Consider the following 13046-nt stretch of genomic DNA (forward strand, 5'->3'; position numbering starts at 1 on the left):
CAAGTAGCCTGTTGTGACTGTGGAACAGAGGCCAAGGTTTCACTATCAGTCCTGGCAGAGCAATTCAGTTCTATTCTTTCTACTCTGCATTGGATTCCTAATAAAAGCTCACACGCATCACACTGGATTACTGGATAGTGAAGGACACACACAAACCAGTCCATAGAGCATTTTTAAGGCTGTTTATATTCGGGAACTTATCAATCAGGCCATAAATGTGCAGATGTACATATATCTGCTCTTTAACAAATAGTCAGTTATTGCTGATTCCGTGCAGGCTTTATTTGAGACTGAACCGATTACACATAGTGCCTACAGCTACACAATACACTGATATTCATTGCTCTGAATGGCTGGTTAACAATTGCTAGTTGCTGGTTAATGAATGAATGCAAAAGCCAGACATTTTAATCCTTTTACTGCATAATACTGGCAGCGCTCTGAAAAACATTTAAAGAGCCCCCCACCCCCTTGAAGAAATGATGTCCCATAGCCCATTTAAAGCTTGCAGGATCTTTTGAGAAAGGTCAGACGAGCCTTCGTAATCGAATAGCTAGAATACAGCCCTCACGCCCCAGATGTTGCCAGTGAGAAATCTTGTAAGAATTCTTGGCTTGTGGATTCCTGATGGATTCTCTCTCTCTCTCTCTCTCTCTCTCTCTCTCTCTCTCTCTCTCTCTCTCTCTCTCTTTGGTCATGTTTTTACAATGCAATGCAACAACATCTCTGTAATGCCATTACACATCTAGTAAACTACAGCACAAGGTCTCTGTGACCTCACGGTTTGTTTGTTTTTTTAAGCTGTTTTTTTACACTACAACAATGCCGAGCAGTTTGTTCCAGGCTCCTGCAACCCTTTGTGTAAAGACGTGCCTCCTGTTTTCAGTCCCTATAGCCCCATGTCTTGATTTTTCATTGATTGATACTTGTGGGCAATCCTTAAAGGAACAACTTTCTCTCTCTTTCCTTCTATTTCTTTCTCTCTCTCCTTCTATTTCTCTCTCCCTCTCTCTCTCTCTCTCTCTCTCTCTGCACAGTATAGAAGTGAATATCTCTGGTATATAAATAAATTAAAAATACAAAAATGGTGTATGTATCTCAATGATCAGAAATGCAGTTGTTTGTATTTGGTAATGAATCGCTGCTCAGTTAGACCGTTGCCACTCAAGTCTCGATGTCTGAGGAGGAACAAGGTCGCCTTTAAACACACCTGACAGGAACGGGGCCTCCAGTCATTTACAGGAGATGCGCAGCTGAGCGGACCTTATTTCGGGGGACAGATCCCACCCCACGGCTGCCATGCAGAGGGAAGTGTGCACAGTAATAAACACTTGACTGATGGCGGCAGCCAGAGGAGGGCATTCACACAGAGTAGCAACGAGGCGCTCCATCTGAGTCGACCGCTATCGCCGTCTCCTTCCCACTACCTGAAACCGTTTTGCAGAAATAGGGAAAACAGCCCTGCGCTGTTTATTACACTTCAAAGCTTCTCCAGCAGACAAAACAACCATAAACAAGCCCGCTCTGGAAACAATCAGCAAAACACATAAGAAAGAGAGAGAGAGAGAGAGAGAGAGAGAGAGAGAGAGAGAGAGAGAGTGTGTGTACCTGGTCTCTTCCAATGGAAAAAATAAAGGAAATTATTAGGGAATTCCCTCCCCACCAGTATCTTCTAAATAATAATAATAATAATAATAATTGAAGACCCCCACATCCAGCTATTTCAACACAATGTCTCACAGAAAACATCTGGGTGACAGATTTGTTTTCATGGTGGCGCTTACTTGTCTTGGTTTGTTTGAGATCTGCTATCCTTTAGTCCGTATCGATTACATTTAAGACCAGGCCCACAACGTGTAAGCGTGACATTGAAATGCTAAAATGCGAATGCTTCACTGATACGAGTCATGAAAGCTTGGAATTTGTGTCCCAGTGCTTCTTCGTAACAGATGGACGATCACCATTCCTGTGTGTTTGACCTTCGGAGACACCAGGCCCTGGAGCACAGCCGTCTCCCCGCGCTGTGTTTGGGTTTTGGGCAATTCGGACGGCGTTTTCCAGGAAGCCAGGCTTACCTTACATGGCAGTGTTCTATGATGAGGGGGCCGCGTGTGCATCGATTTGTGTCTGCTTGTTTTAAGGGAGGTGGCCATAGGAAGGAAGGAAAGAAGGAATGAAAGAAAGAAAGCAGGCCAGGGCAGGACAGCCCTCTCTGTCTTGGTTCCACTTGCAAGCAGACTGTGCTGCTACTCAATTTGCGGTTAAAAAAGTGGACATTCTTTAGATGCTCAGCCCTCCTGTGTGTCTCTCTCTCCCCGGATGAGGCCCAGTGCCCTGCTGTCATGTGTGTCGATGACATTAGACTTCCGGTACCCTTAATTTATCTATTTGTGGCTTGACTTCCACTCTGATCGGTACGAGGCAGAAGCCGCCGGCCTCGAGGTGAAATCAGGACTCAAGGGACAACACACACCAGCTGACACTTCAGTCCCATTGCCCAGTGGTCAGGGGTCTCTGTTCAGAGTCGTTGCAACACTGATTCAGTCCAGAGGAAAAAAACTAGTTACTGATATTCCTAAACAGTGTTTATACTATAGAGCACGAGCTGGACCAGTTGGACAGTGTGTGTGACTTAATTCAAGGACATGATGTAACCAAGGTTTTACAGTTTTATATCTGGTTTTGAAGTTAAAGCGCTCTTTACCTCAATCAGCAGGGACACACGCACCCGGGGACACAAATGGAAATTGGGCTTCAAGGCATTCAAGACAGAAAACAGGAGACACTTCTTCACACAGAGAGGCGTCACAATCTGAACAAACTCCCCAGCGATGTGGCTGAAGAGACAATTTGGGAACATTCAAAAACAGACTGGATAGGATCCTTGGATCACTTAGTTATTAATGGACACCAAACGAGCAGGATGGGGCGAATGGCCTCCTCTCGATTGGACACTGTCTTGTGTTCTTATGAGTGACGTCACTGAAACTGGTCACATGGGCTCTTAGTCTGTACTGCCTGCAGAAACAACAACATGATTATTTCTTTCCAAACATATAACAAGGTTCCCATGGATGAAATTAATCTTCTTAATTACATTTACTTATTTGGATTTCAGTGTCAGTCTGTGTGTGTGTGTTAGTGTGTGTGTATCAGTGTGTGTGTTAGTGTGTGTGTGTGTGTGTGTGTGTGTGTGTGTTAGTGTGTGTGTATCAGTGTCAATGTGTGTGTGTGTGTGTGTTAGTGTGTGTGTATCAGTGTCAATGTGTGTGTGTGTGTGTGTGTGTTAGTGTGTGTGTATCAGTGTGTGTGTTAGTGTGTGTGTGTGTATCAGTGTCAATGTGTGTGTGTGTGTGTGTGTGTGTGTGTGTGTGTGTGTGTGTGTGTTTCAGTGTGTGTTAGTGTGTATGCGTGTGTCAGATCAGTGTGTGTGTGTTAGTGTGGGGGTGGCACTTCCAGCTGTTATCCAGCTGTTGACAGGTTGTTAATCAGAGATGGCAGGAGAGGCTGCAGAGTCAATGGAGAGAGAGAGAGAGAGAGAGAGAGAGAGAGAGAGAGAGAGAGAGAGAGAGAGGCCGTCTCTGTCCAAAGGAGTCTTGTGTTGACTCAAGTGCTGATGACACACCAAGAGCTTCTCTCAGAGCTTTTAACATCCATCCTCTGAGGAATCAGATAAAGAACAGTAGCCTCCACCCCCCGCCCCCACAGACACCCACACCCAGAAGACACCCAACTGATCAGCTAAATTAGGCAGCTGCCTACGATACTGTTCCTCTTTTTTATTAGCATGAACTTCAGGCAGAATAAGGGCAGAATAAGAGTTATTTCTCAAGACTCGTTCAAGTCACATTCAGAGGGTTTATATAAAGTGTGTCATGTATCTACTTTGTGCTGTTGTAGGTGGATAAACACAGGGATGCAGTTTCATTCATCAGACTGTGGAAATCACTCTTATCAGGCTGAAAATTATGCTATAATTGTGTCTCTAACCAGACACACAAACAGAGTGTGCTACATATAAAAAGACCGGTCACTATTACGTGTGCAGGGACAGGTTTATTCGGTTGTTTTTCTGTTTTCTGTTTTATTTTTTACATTCCCGATTTGAACTTAGCATCTATTTATCTATCTATCAATCTATCCATTCAGGGTGGTAAATGCGTATGAGACATTGTCAGCAGTTTTGTAAGTGTTAAAAGTGTGGTTTGAACTTTTTCTTATCCTTGCATAGCCTACAGCGAGTTGTTAAATAGTGTTATTTTTGTTGTAACTGGCATGTTGGTATCTTGTGCAGTTCCAACAGTAATACTACACAAAGGTGTCCACTTCAGTAGAAACAGATGTCAGTCTGACACCCTGAATCTTCGTGCGCGCCTGGGGGTGATTCCACCCAGAATCGGAGACATAGGAGAAGATAAATGACCCAGACCACTCGTCTGCTGACCCCCGACAACCTAATCCTGCCCTCTCCGCTCAAGATCCCGAGCCAGCCCCCTTCCCTCTGTTCGGAGTCGAGAGAGACGCTGCGTGTCTGCGGAAGGTGAATAATGGTTTTAAAACTGAAAAAATATGGTCAATCTGGTAAAAGCCAGGAGCTCTGCAAAAATGAGAGCGGGGGGGGGAGTCAAGTGCTTTCTGTTTGATTGCCTTTTAATGGAGAGCTGATTGGTTCTGAGGAATTCCTCCCCTGTGATTCACCGCTGCACTGCCACTGAAGGAAGCTTTACCTTTTAAAGCAAAGCACTGGCGCACAATGGCCTCGGCGGAGAGGAGAGGAGACGGGACTGGCCGAGGAGGCAGGTGTGCCTGTGAGAGCTTAACCCCTCAGCTGCATGACCCATGGGATCCCACGGGTCAGGAGCGTCCAGTCTGGTCCAGTCCAGTCCAGTGGAAGCAGGATTTCAGTCCAGCTTAAGGTCACAGTAAATATGATAGAAAAACTAATTTTGTGAATATATAAACCTGTATTTAAATGTGTTACAGTTGACCAGTTACTACAATAACAGTCACAATGCATGTGATTTGATAATTTTAAGTATTTATTTAATCATTTTAGTCATTCATTCATTCGTTTGGTAGTTTATTCATTTGTCTGCTAACAACACAATCGCACTATAATCGAATCTAATAATAAGCAACCTGGAACAAATCAAAACTGAAAAAAGCACAAAAGCTGTTGTAGTACAGTGGTTTAAGAAGGCAATAAAAGCGCTCTGCATGATGCTGAACGTGAGGGGAAAATACAGAGCAAAATACAATACTGCGATACAGCAGCGCAGGTCTTTTGGTTCGGTAGTGGAACATTTTCATGAGGATATACCGGCTTGCCCTGGACAGTTTTTCCATGGACTTCTGCAAGATGGCTGTACTGTGATAATACCATAGTTTTACAGCAGATTTCTATGGTTTTTAACACACCTTCACAGTACTTAACTACACCGTGAATAAACCAGAGATAGAAATGTTTGTCAAGGTACTTCCCCGGCCCAGTGTAGTAAAATCACAGTCAAACGATGGAAAAACCCCAGTAAAACCATGTTAAAGGAGCAGCGCTCCGTTGGTAAATTGACCAGGGTCATCCTGCAGGGCTGGACAGTGGGACAGCTGGGAGTCCCGGTCCTCTCTCCGGTGGCAACCATGGAGCGTCTGTTTCTGGGTCTCTGTACACGCAGAGTGACTCATCGAACCCACCCCTCGCCCCCAGTGATGCGCCGCGCCAGGCTGGAGCAGATGTGCCGAGGAATGCTTGCAGGGTGAGGTTATCACATCTGAGATAGCGAGGTCGAAGGTCAAACCCGGGGGCCTGTTTTTGGCATACTGGTCGTGGATGAGTCACTGAGGGGTCACTCCCTTGTTTTGCTTGCACCACTGAGTATTATTTATATTTATATCTGTGATACACTATATACATTGTCACCTCCAGCACATTGTATTATTCATATTATTATTGTTGTTGTTGTTGTTGTTGTTGTTGAAGTTCTGAACTAAAATACTCTGATGTGAACTATTGTTGCAGCTGCACTAGAGGACACAGGGTCACTTCCTGTGACTTTTCAGGAAGAACGCATTTCAATAGCCTCCCTGAAACGACAGGCGCATGTTGACATGTACCAAACGTTTAGAACTGCGCACCAGAATGCACATTTACTGCAGAACTCCTCATGAGTAAGCAGAGGTATTTAACTTCAGACTGTTAGGTTTATATGATCCCATTAGTGACAGTTGATTATAGTACGGCAAGGGATGGCAACTGAAAACTACAAACAGTTTGGCCTTGGCACATTCCAGTGTGCGCTGAAGTTATCTGTGGAGTATAAACAGCCGATTCCATGAACGATGTCCCTTCGGAGCGAATTCAGCATATATTAATACAAACACGTCTTGCATGTCTTGCATTCCTCTCCTCTGAGTGCCGGGGAGGACTGGGGCTCACAGCAAGACAGCATAGAGGTCCAGCAGTGAGGAGGAAATTAACAAAATACATGAGGTAATGACATGAACTCCGTTACTGTGCATTGTTCAGAAGACAGGCATTCGGCAAAAGGAAGAATATGGAAAATTACTGATTCTACAATAAAACAACAGGCTTTTGTTTTAAATGGTGTTAACAGTTTCTCACTTCCACTGTAGTTCAACTTGTTCCAGGCCCCTGCCACTCTTTGTGTAAAGTGGGGATTTGTATTTTCAGCCCTCTTTTGAATTTCCCCATCGTTTGGTGTGAAGTAGTTGACTTTCTCCGTTCCATGAGGATTCGAGACTGCTTTTTCTGTACAATGGTTATTATTTGTTTACAAATTACTCCAATACATCACTGTAGAGCTTGATATGGAAACCAGAATTTTCTCATTAAGTTTTTTAATATAAAATTAGTCAGTGGCAGATACTAAATTACTCTAAATTGCACTTTAAAGTGACTGTGGTCTCTTCAGTTTTAGAAGCATCAGTGTCCCCTGAGCTTCCCAGTGAGTGTGGGCTGTTTTATTACTCCTTAGAGCTACAAGAGCCGGAGCCGGATGGGAACTGTAGAAGCCACTTAACCTCAGAGAAAAAAAAAGCCATGGTCTCTTGTAAAATGTGCTACAGATCAGTACATTTAAATATCAAGGGATTGTGTGTTGCGTGTTGGTTTTCGGTCTATAGCACTTTGGTGACCTTTCTGTTAGTCGTTGTGTCACCGGGGCGGAGTGTATTCTACAGGCGAGAGCAGAGGGAGGGATTCCCACTTCTAGACTAGGACTGGGATGAGAGAAAACAAGTGATATCAAACTGAACAGACAGTCTGAGACCCAAATGTGAATCTTAAATACAGTCAATACTCATTTAGCTCACTCAGCATAGAGTGAAACATAAACACTTCAACTTGTTCAGTTTCTCGGGAGATCATTACTATAGTGATTCAACCATGAAGCCTCTCCAGCAGTTGGACACTGGGGCGTTGTGACCCTCCTGCAGATTAAGTGTCAAGGAAAAACAAGAAAAATGTACAATCATTTACACCGGGGTCTCAAACCCAGGAAGTCCAAAGGGAGTCTTAGCTTTGCATTGGAACAGGAATGTCAAATGAGAATGCAACCTGGGGACCATTTTTAGTGCTACACCAGTAGCATATGGAGTGCAGTATAAACCCCTAGCAATGTCCCCCTTGTATCTAATAAACAGCAGCCGAGTGGCATGTCAGCATCACAAAGGAGACATTCAGGTCCTCGTAAAACGACTTCTGAGAAATCCATGCAGTTTAATAGGTGGGGGGGTAACGATAGGATCTCCTCTGTTTTAAAAAGGAAGCCACAGTAATTTAGCATGACTGACACAATTTTGTGAGATAAATAATTATCTGGAAGATAATTAGAGTCTTAGAGTTAAATAAGCGCCTAATACAGTTCGCCGAAGTGATTACCGTAAATGGATTAGGGATAACAAAACAAAAAGACATTATTCTTCAGAGGGATTTAAAAAACAACAGTTTAACAAACAGATCAAGTTTAAAGTTCTGTAGTTCAGTAAAAAAAAAAACTCCTCCTTAATTACATTCACACGTACCTGTATTGATCAAAGTCCACTACTGTTGGTCTTTCCAAAGCACGTGCAAAATGCAGGGAACCACTGTACACTGTGGAGCAATGAGATTCAGAAACTGAGATGCATTTAGGACTGGCGAGGTGCCCCTTTGCACAATGAGTTGCAGGGGTCTGGCGCAAGCTGCCCAGTGGACTCCCTGGGGTTGGATTCAGCAAACGCCTTGAGGAGATTCTGGCAGCTGAATTAGCTGCACAAAAACAAACTCATGATCTCTCAGCATTGTCAGGTACCTCTGTTCTGCAATACTTGCTGTGTGAAGCCTATCAAAATATTGACCTGTTATCCCTATCAGAGAGACGGGGCCAACCGGGCTGTAAAACATCCCCCAGCCAGCTTAGATCTGGCTAAGAAATCGAGATGAAAGCAGTTAAGCAAGGTAGCTTTACAGCAGGCTGGTAAACAGGTCTAGACATCTTGTGCATTGTGTTATTGAACGTTTACCTTGCAGCTGTGCACCAATCACTAGCTTTGATCTTAAAGAGAGATTAACCAAGCAGCTGACAGAAGGGAACAAGTCCCACCCCCAAAAACAAACAAACAAACCACAAACACTTGGACTAATAAGTTTAGTTTTGTTTTAAAATGTTAATTAACAGTAATAATATAATACTAATACTAATACTACTACGAAATAGCTATTGTAACAGAAACATTTGCTAGTATGCCCTTAAATGTTCTTGCCCATTCCCTTGTCTTATAAATGTTCAAATCAACTCCTCCATCATTGGGATTCAGTACAAATGTGTCCCTTAAGCCTGCAGGTCTCTCCTTTCGGCCCACCTCTCTCTCTCCTGTCGGCCCACCTCTCTCCCTCCGCCGCCGCTCTCTCCCCAGCTCTCCCAGCGAGAGGCTTCAGACCAATTTAGGAAATCTTCTGCCCCGGTATCGTCAGAAAGAGAAAGAGCACAACATTACAGTCAGGCTTGACACCACACGGCGATGGAGAACAGGCTGGCTCCTTGGCCGGCTCCCAATCTCTCACCCTCTCTCCATTTTATGCAATGAAGATCCTTCTCTCTCTCTCTCTCTCTCTCTCTCTCTCTCTCTCTCTCATTTCTGTGAGTATTGGTTTGAGTTTGAGCTCTAGATCAAGAACCACTAGGGTCTACATGGTGACTGTCAAGAGGGAGGGATGGGGGAGAGGTGGGTAGTATGTAGGACTGATACAGGGAGAGACGCAGGGAGGCAGGGTGGGGTAGTTGAGATGAGGTACTTGGGGGGAGGTGAGAGGCAGAGGGTGGGAAAGTGAGTGAGAGGGAGCCAGGGTGGGGAAGTGGGTACAGCTGAGAGATAGTGCAAGACAGAGAGAGAGAGAGAGAGAGAGAGAGAGAGAGAGAGAGAGATAGAGGGAGAGGAGATGAGAGAGAAAGGGAGAGACAGGGAGGGGGAGAAGAGAGACTGGGGCAAATTTGAGTAAAAAACACTCCCCTCGTTAAGCAAGAAACAACAACACTGCTGTACTGAGGCAGGGTGCATATGCCGAGGACTTCCTCTGGGCCTTTATTTTCACACTGAGACCCGCCCTGACTGCAGTGCGAGAGACTGTGAGCAGGCGGTGAACCCTGAGGTGTGTGCACATCGACGCACTATCGACACTCTGCTGCAGAGCGGCCGAGCACACGACCCGGGTGTGAGCTCTCCCAGGGAGAAGCACCGCCTATGAAGCAATTCTGTCCCCAGGCACTGCAGTCCACAGCCACAGTGGGAGTGCTCAGCTTTTCAGCACTTTCACCCAAAGCAGGCTGTTGTAACTTGTTTCGTCCTGAAACCGACTGCTCTGAAAACAGACGCGGGGAACCAGTGCATTCTTCCCCCGTCGCAGAAACTGCAGTCCGGTCACAGTTAACATAGTTACACAGGCTGTTAATACTAATGTACCTGAACTGGGATCACTGGAGATTCAAAACTGCAAACTAGGGGCCATTTCTGCTTGTGGAGGATATTATCTGTTGATCTCACTTGAGTCAACAAGCTTGTGTCCAGTCCAGTCCAGTCAGTGACTCTGCAGCAGCGGTAGCAGCAGTACACTTGTCGATTCTGTGGACCTGAGCCCGAGTCTAGGAGTGATTTAGGCGAACACCAGTTTGCTAGCCGGAGTTCAGTAAACACTAATGCAGTGGGTGCTAATGAAGTTAGTCGGCACGTTCAAACAAGCAGATCGTGAAAACCAGCGGAGTGCTGAGACCGGTTCACATGCCAAACGTGGCCGAGGGGAAAAGCCCCAGCCGTCATCACATCACCCATCACCAACATCAGTGCAGACTCACACAAGGTTGAAGAGCTTGCCCATGCAATGTTTCAAACTGGAGTTTAGTGTTTTCTTTGGCTACCACACTGTGCAGTGGGCATTACACAGACAACACGAAGTAAATCTGTCAGTGGATCATCCTGTTTTTGAAACGGCCTCCCCTGCTGTCTTTGCTCTGGTCCCTCATCACGAAACCGTGCCTTGTTCCTTTACCTCCACGGGTGCACGCAGGGGCAGACACACAAACACACTGAGACTGCTTTTAGGTACGGTCCAAGCCCCCCCCAGGCCCAATAGCATGAAGGCCGCGCTCACTTTCACGGGTTCTGTCTTTGCTGTCTGTATTATTATTTTGTCGTTATGGAGCTGATGGTGGGGACCCTCCCTCGCTGATTCACAGCGCCTGTTTCCTGTCTGGTGCAATACAGGAATGGCAATAATACACTGTTTCCGTTCTCTCCCTCGCTTTGCCTCGTTATCTTTTCGGGATTTGTGTTTCTGCTTTTATATCTTTTCCTTTTTGTGTGTTTCCCTCCCCCACCCCCACCCCCCGTTTTGTAAGGCACAGCCCAGCCCTGTCTTTTTAATCGAGAAGAGTCACATTAACTCCCTATGTGGCCCCCAGGGCATTCGACACACTGCTGTGGGGTCAATGTCTCTCAGCTTCCTTTCAAACTCAATACTTTACCCCACCTTAGCATTACAAAACTGCTGGCCTTGAGGTTACTTCACAAAGACCGCAGCATCTACAGCCTTCCATGGCCTGTGTGTACTGGTGTGAAACCAGCTTTCAAAGCCACATTGTTATCGACAGTCTCCCTGATGTTCCGGACAGTGCGGGACGCTATATTAAAATGTTTAGCCCGGAGAACCCCAGTGGTCATGTGATCTCACTTAGATTTTTCCCCAGCAGGCTCCCTCTGTGCTGTGGACAGTCCTGAGAATCTGCCTGGTGTTAGCCCTGGGGATTGTGATGTTTTGGTGGACCACTGGCCAACTGGACCTAACCTTCTTTCAAGACCTCTTCGACCTCTAGACATGAGCAGACACGAGGCCGGTGTCAGATGCGTCACAAATTAGTTTGTTTGGGGACACAGGAGAAACACAGACACGGGACAGATGAACGTCTTCACCCTGCGGCTAATCTGTCTGATAAGAGTAATTTTTTACTTAAACATTTTTTTATGTATAATACTTAAGTAGCCGAGCTGTCATGCATTAGAATGGTAGATTCTAGTTCTTTGGCACCATGTAGGTGGTACCCAGCATATTGGTAACTTCCTCACTCACACACACACACACACACACACACACACATATATAACTGACACTCTTTGTGTGAATCAGATCTTTTGGGAACCTGGTTGCAACCGTGTGTTTTAGCCCTGTAAGTCCATCAGCGCAGTGTTAGAGGGGCATTGGAAGTGCCTTGAGCTGTACTGCTACTATATTCTGACTGAGCTGAAGGGTGGCATCTATCAGTCTAATATTAGACACTGTATTTCAGAAGCCTCAAAGGAAGGGTGGAGTTCTTTTATGTTTTTGTTTAATGGGGGGGTTGTTTCGAAATGCATGATTAATTCTCAACTCACAGCTAAAAGATAAAGAGAAACGGAGCGCTAGAAACCACAATGCAAGCAGGGGCCTACAGATTGGTGACCCGTACTGAAAGACCCTTTGCAGAACACCCCCCACACAGGCCCCAGTCTGCACCTGCTAGATTCAAATAGAGCGAAACAGACTGACCCTGAAACCGTGAGCGTTTAGGGGGTGCGTTCAATAGCGCATAAGCAATAGAGGAACATTTCTATTCCCTCCCCAGACCAAATACAGAGTTATTCCTTCTCTAGACTAAAATACAGCATTTACATGGCACAATCTGAATACCTGACAAGGTGAGCTGGCGAGAACAGGAGAGACCGTGTGCAGCCACATCACAGCCTGTCCTGTAAAGCAGCGTTTCTGCTCCAGAGAGGGGGTTCTGAGATGTAAAAAAAAAGCTGTTTAATATGAATAATATTTGATTAATTGTATTTTTTAACTGAATTAATTGACTGCATATTGTATCAGCCTGGAAATGTCTGTCCTCGGCTGGCTTTAAAGCTGACATTTGGTAAAGCTATTTCTTGTATAAGCTTGAAATGTAACCATGAAGGATTTTTAAATATTTTACTTTTTTTGTAATAATAAATGTTTTGTTACCACAATACACTTTGTGCATGGCGTGAAATGATGCAATAAACTACCAAATCGTGAATGTGTGAGTGCATGGTATAGGGGTACATATGTGGCCTTGTATTTAGGTCATTATGAGATAGTATTCAACATGTTTCAGTTTCTATACCGTATACTGTCCTCTGATGCTCACACTGCACATACAGGGAACTGCTACACAACACATGCATTGATTTACACACAGAAACAAACCAAATGAGTGGCGGAGTGATTAAAGCAAGTGAGTTTTAACTTGTGTAACCAAAACCTCCCCCCTCGCTTGTGCCAGGCGTCGCTTCCTGTAAAGATTGGCATCTTCAGCCCGCAAGCAAGAAAAACAACAAACCGCTGGTATCTTGCAAACTTGCACATCTGGGGAGAGATCGCACGAGCGGTGTGAAGTGGGTATGATCATTGACCCGGGTGGCAGGGCGCTAATTGTGGGCCCCTGAGACCCTGCGATGGGACTCTGCCACCCACTTGGCTCAGAGTGCTGTTGCAGGCG

At 45.3% G+C, this 13046-nt stretch overlaps 1 protein-coding gene across 3 annotated transcripts in view; it reads left to right on the forward strand.

The window, feature by feature from the left end:
• The window catches only part of LOC136753694 (otolith matrix protein OMM-64), a 33575-nt gene extending 21039 nt beyond the window's left edge, over positions 1-12536 (forward strand). For 2 of the 3 annotated variants that reach the window (XM_066710011.1, XM_066710009.1), the window contains exon 7: positions 11238-12536. In XM_066710011.1, the coding sequence (XP_066566108.1) occupies positions 11238-11363 (126 nt within the window). In that variant the 3' untranslated portion in view covers positions 11364-12536. The remainder of the gene's footprint in view (positions 1-11237) is intronic. The other variant, XM_066710010.1, reaches the window with a different exon arrangement.
• The last annotated feature ends 510 nt before the right edge of the window (positions 12537-13046 follow it).

The sequence above is a fragment of the Amia ocellicauda genome, chromosome 7 (assembly GCF_036373705.1).
Source record: "Amia ocellicauda isolate fAmiCal2 chromosome 7, fAmiCal2.hap1, whole genome shotgun sequence".
Classification (NCBI taxonomy): Eukaryota; Metazoa; Chordata; class Actinopteri; order Amiiformes; family Amiidae; genus Amia; species Amia ocellicauda.